Below are 3,400 nucleotides of genomic sequence, written 5' to 3'. Positions count from 1 at the left end.
GATCTGTTTTCAGTAGCCGCTTCCATAATTAAAGTATTACCAATGGGTGCCACTATTTCCTTTACATAGTTCCACATGTGACAATGGAAAGGTAATTCCGGCAATAGTACCCAAACTGGGACTATCGGTGAATCTTCCTCCGGCTTAAAGTCCGGTGTCCACTTCTCTAGCCACGTAACTTGGCCCTCAATTTCAATTGATCGTTTATACCACACGGTTTTGAAATCATTTTCATGGGTTAAATCTAAGAAAATAATTCGATGATCAAATACTTCGATTGTAACCTTACCTCTAACCGTGACTTTCTCCGCAAATAGTGCTCTTAACTTCTCAATTTGGGGACGGGTTCTAATGAATTTTCCCACAAGTGTGAACTTACATTCATCCGCCATATCACCATAGAATTCATTGGTCTTGAATAGAATAGCTGGTACTCCATTATGACTAGTATAATTTGCCTTAATTGCCGGATTCCCAAATCGCTTTTGGTTAGGGTTTTGAGTAATAACAGTTTGAATTGCCTTGGCATAGTTAGATTTCTCTTGAATTCCATCTACAGCAACCTCTATTGAGGTGTTAGCTTTGTTTATTTCTTCCCTACACGCCGATTCGGGTTGCTCCGGAGTCCCCATAGGGACGGAGCGTGGGGCTCAACCTCGTGAGAAAGGAAACTAGCCGTTGTAAAGTATCGGTATTTTAGAAATGTACGGAGAGCATTTAGTTAGAGAGAGAAAATCTGTCTGTAATTAAACATTTGTTCTGTCAGGATTTAAGTGCGAGATTTGAGTAGTGACCTTTTATGAAAATATTTTTCCATTTAGCAGAATTGCCTAAGGATCGAACCCGGGGGATCCTACAAAATGGATAAGTTTCAAATGCTAATTTAGAATCAAAACTAGATCATTTTTTATCAAATGTCTATGCAGGAAATGGATAGTTCATTACCGGGAATGCTAAACCAATATGCACAATATCATAGGAAGTACAAGCAGAAGAGGTTATTCAATAGATGAGTTCTCAGAAAAAAGGGACATCATTGAGGTATAGAAGCATGAAACACTGGTATATCCAACACAAGAACATATGGACTGGTTCACACAAATTCTTCAATAAAGCTTTAACTTTGAAAAAGCTCACTTAAAAAGGCAAAGGCTACACTCAGAATGATTCGAAAAGTCAATATTTTCTCCTTTGATGAGCTTTAAATTTAACTCGGGATATATTTGTAAAGAGAGAGTCTCCCTTATTTATTTTTGTAGGATCTCATATAAATAGGATATATTCAATTTTGAGTAGCTGGATTTTAAATTTAAAACAAAAACTAAGCTTTAATAAATTATTGGCAGTTCAATGCCATTAATCCACTCCCCACCCATCTTCCTTCTAAACCACTTCTATTTATGAGAAACTAATTAAAAAAATGCACAATACCCTCTCTGCATAGAGATCAAACGCCATATACACAGTTGCATTCTCATTCTCACTACAGTCATTTCCCAAAATTCTTCTCCAACTCTTTTTTAGCATACAACAAAAAAGGCAGTCTCTTTTTTGTTAAAAAAGAAGAAAAGAAAAGATGTCTGCTACTACTGTTAGTGGAGTTCTCTTCCCCCTTGTATTCCTTATGTTAATTATAATTTCTCATGGAGCCTCTGTTTCCCATGTGAGTTCTTCCACTACTCTCTCTTGATAAAAATATATTGTCAAATGCATGCGTATATAATAAGACCACACTCATTCTGATCGCATAAATTCTGGATTCTCGATAATGTCAAAAAAGGTGAAAAAAAAGAATGATCTTTTATTTTTGTTGTATGACTTTTGTAGGAAAAAGGATCAGAGTGGGAGATGGTACCAGTAATTGAGGAGAAAATGATGGTGATGCTAAATGAGACATTAAGGAGGAAGCTTGGAAGCTTCAAGATTTGTGCACTGTGCACTTGCTGTGGTGGTGCTAAACGCTATTGTTTGCCCTCTCCTTGTTGCTATGCCATTAACTGCAACATACCACATAGGCCTTTTGGTTTCTGTTCTTTTACTCCTAAAACATGTAATTGCTTTGGATGCCATCTCTAGATCCTATTTCTCTTTCTATAAAGATTAAAAAAGAAAAAAGAAAAAAAATTGGAGAATTTTGAATTATACCAAGATATTCTTGTGTTTGATTGTCTGAAAGGAAGAGGAACGTGTAGATTTTATTATTTTAATATTATCCAGGAGAGCTACACTTCCAGGTAAGTTTTGTTACTTGATGGGATTTGTGCCATAGAATTAGTGTTACCACTTGTCACTATAATTATTTTTAGCTTTCACTTGGCTGGACTACTAGTTTTATGTTGAGTGAAGACATATTCTACTGTATATTGTTGTGTGTAAGAATTGTCTAACGTGAGCTGATGATGGTACCACAGCACAGCCTTCTAAGTAAGTACGTAGCTCAACAAGAAATTTCCTTACCTGTCCAACTTCTAATGAATCTGAGATTAATGGGGTTGATTGTCTGGTTTGTATAATTTCTATCATTTTAAACATTTGCCTAATGAGTATGATATGAGCTAGTTAGTGATTGTTTGGTTTAATATAAGTTTCTTTTTTGGGTCATTAAATTTCTTGTTTACTGTTCCGGTTGAGTTATTTGGCATATTTTCAATGCATGGAGAATTGATATGCAAGAAAAATTTGCTTCTGTTAGGGGAACAATTCTACATTCTTAGAGTTCTCTTTTGTTCTGATTTTCCCCAATTACCATGAAAGTTCTCTTGGCGTAATCTAAGTGTGACTTTATAATGTAGGTATGTTTTTCTTAAGCTTCACCTATTTTTTAGACACTTAGATATAAGTTACTCATACATACAATGGTAGGATTATAAGCTATTTAGCCAAATAGATGTCCATGGCTACAAATCTACACTTGCGCCTTTAATTTCATTAATTTCACCTTTTTTTAAAAAAAACTTGTTTTTATTACACTGGGGGTAGGGAAGGAGATAACAAAGGTGGGGAATCGAACCTTGTTTAAAGTCAGGCAGTCAACCAACTGAGCTACTAAGATCCCCGTTAATGTCACCTAATATTCCTTTCAGTGGATTTTATTAATCTAGGTCTATATATTAAAGTGGGTGAACCAAGAGACATAATTTCCCCTTATAGCCATATCATCTGGGAAAGATGGATTGGATTTTTCTTTTTTTTATTAGAGATTGGGACCATAATGGCACCCCTAGAGGTGGTTGTTTATTATTAATGTTAATGGGTGTTAATGTGCTGAGAGGGGTATATTTGTTAACTTTCATACTGGCAGGGGTATAAATAACCCAAATTGTAACGGAAGATATTTTTAGCCATTAAAACAAAGTATAAGGATATTTTTGACCCTTTTCCCTTTAAAATTATGACTTCA

General features: G+C 35.3%; 1 protein-coding gene across 1 annotated transcript; it reads left to right on the top strand.

The window, feature by feature from the left end:
- The first annotated feature begins 1,313 nt into the window (after window positions 1-1,313).
- On the top strand, window positions 1,314-2,161 carry LOC132054351 (uncharacterized). The gene is made up of 2 exons (XM_059446386.1): window positions 1,314-1,663; window positions 1,828-2,161. The coding sequence occupies exons 1-2, from the start codon at window positions 1,577-1,579 to the stop codon at window positions 2,074-2,076; spliced, it is 336 nt and encodes a 111-aa protein (XP_059302369.1). The 5' UTR covers window positions 1,314-1,576; the 3' UTR covers window positions 2,077-2,161.
- Window positions 2,162-3,400: the final 1,239 nt, after the last annotated feature.

This window comes from Lycium ferocissimum, chromosome 4 (assembly GCF_029784015.1).
Source record: "Lycium ferocissimum isolate CSIRO_LF1 chromosome 4, AGI_CSIRO_Lferr_CH_V1, whole genome shotgun sequence".
Classification (NCBI taxonomy): Eukaryota; Viridiplantae; Streptophyta; class Magnoliopsida; order Solanales; family Solanaceae; genus Lycium; species Lycium ferocissimum.
The sequence above is the reverse complement of the archived record's forward strand: the minus strand, read 5'-3'. Positions and strand labels throughout refer to the sequence as shown.

Excerpts from the sequence above, each read along its gene's own strand:
- LOC132054351 (XM_059446386.1), top strand. The coding sequence starts at position 1,577 with ATGTCTGCTACTACTGTTAGTGGAGTTCTCTTCCCCCTTGTATTCCTT. Across the intron at positions 1,664-1,827 it reads ATGGAGCCTCTGTTTCCCAT|GAAAAAGGATCAGAGTGGGA; the intron begins GTGAGTTCTTCC and ends TGACTTTTGTAG.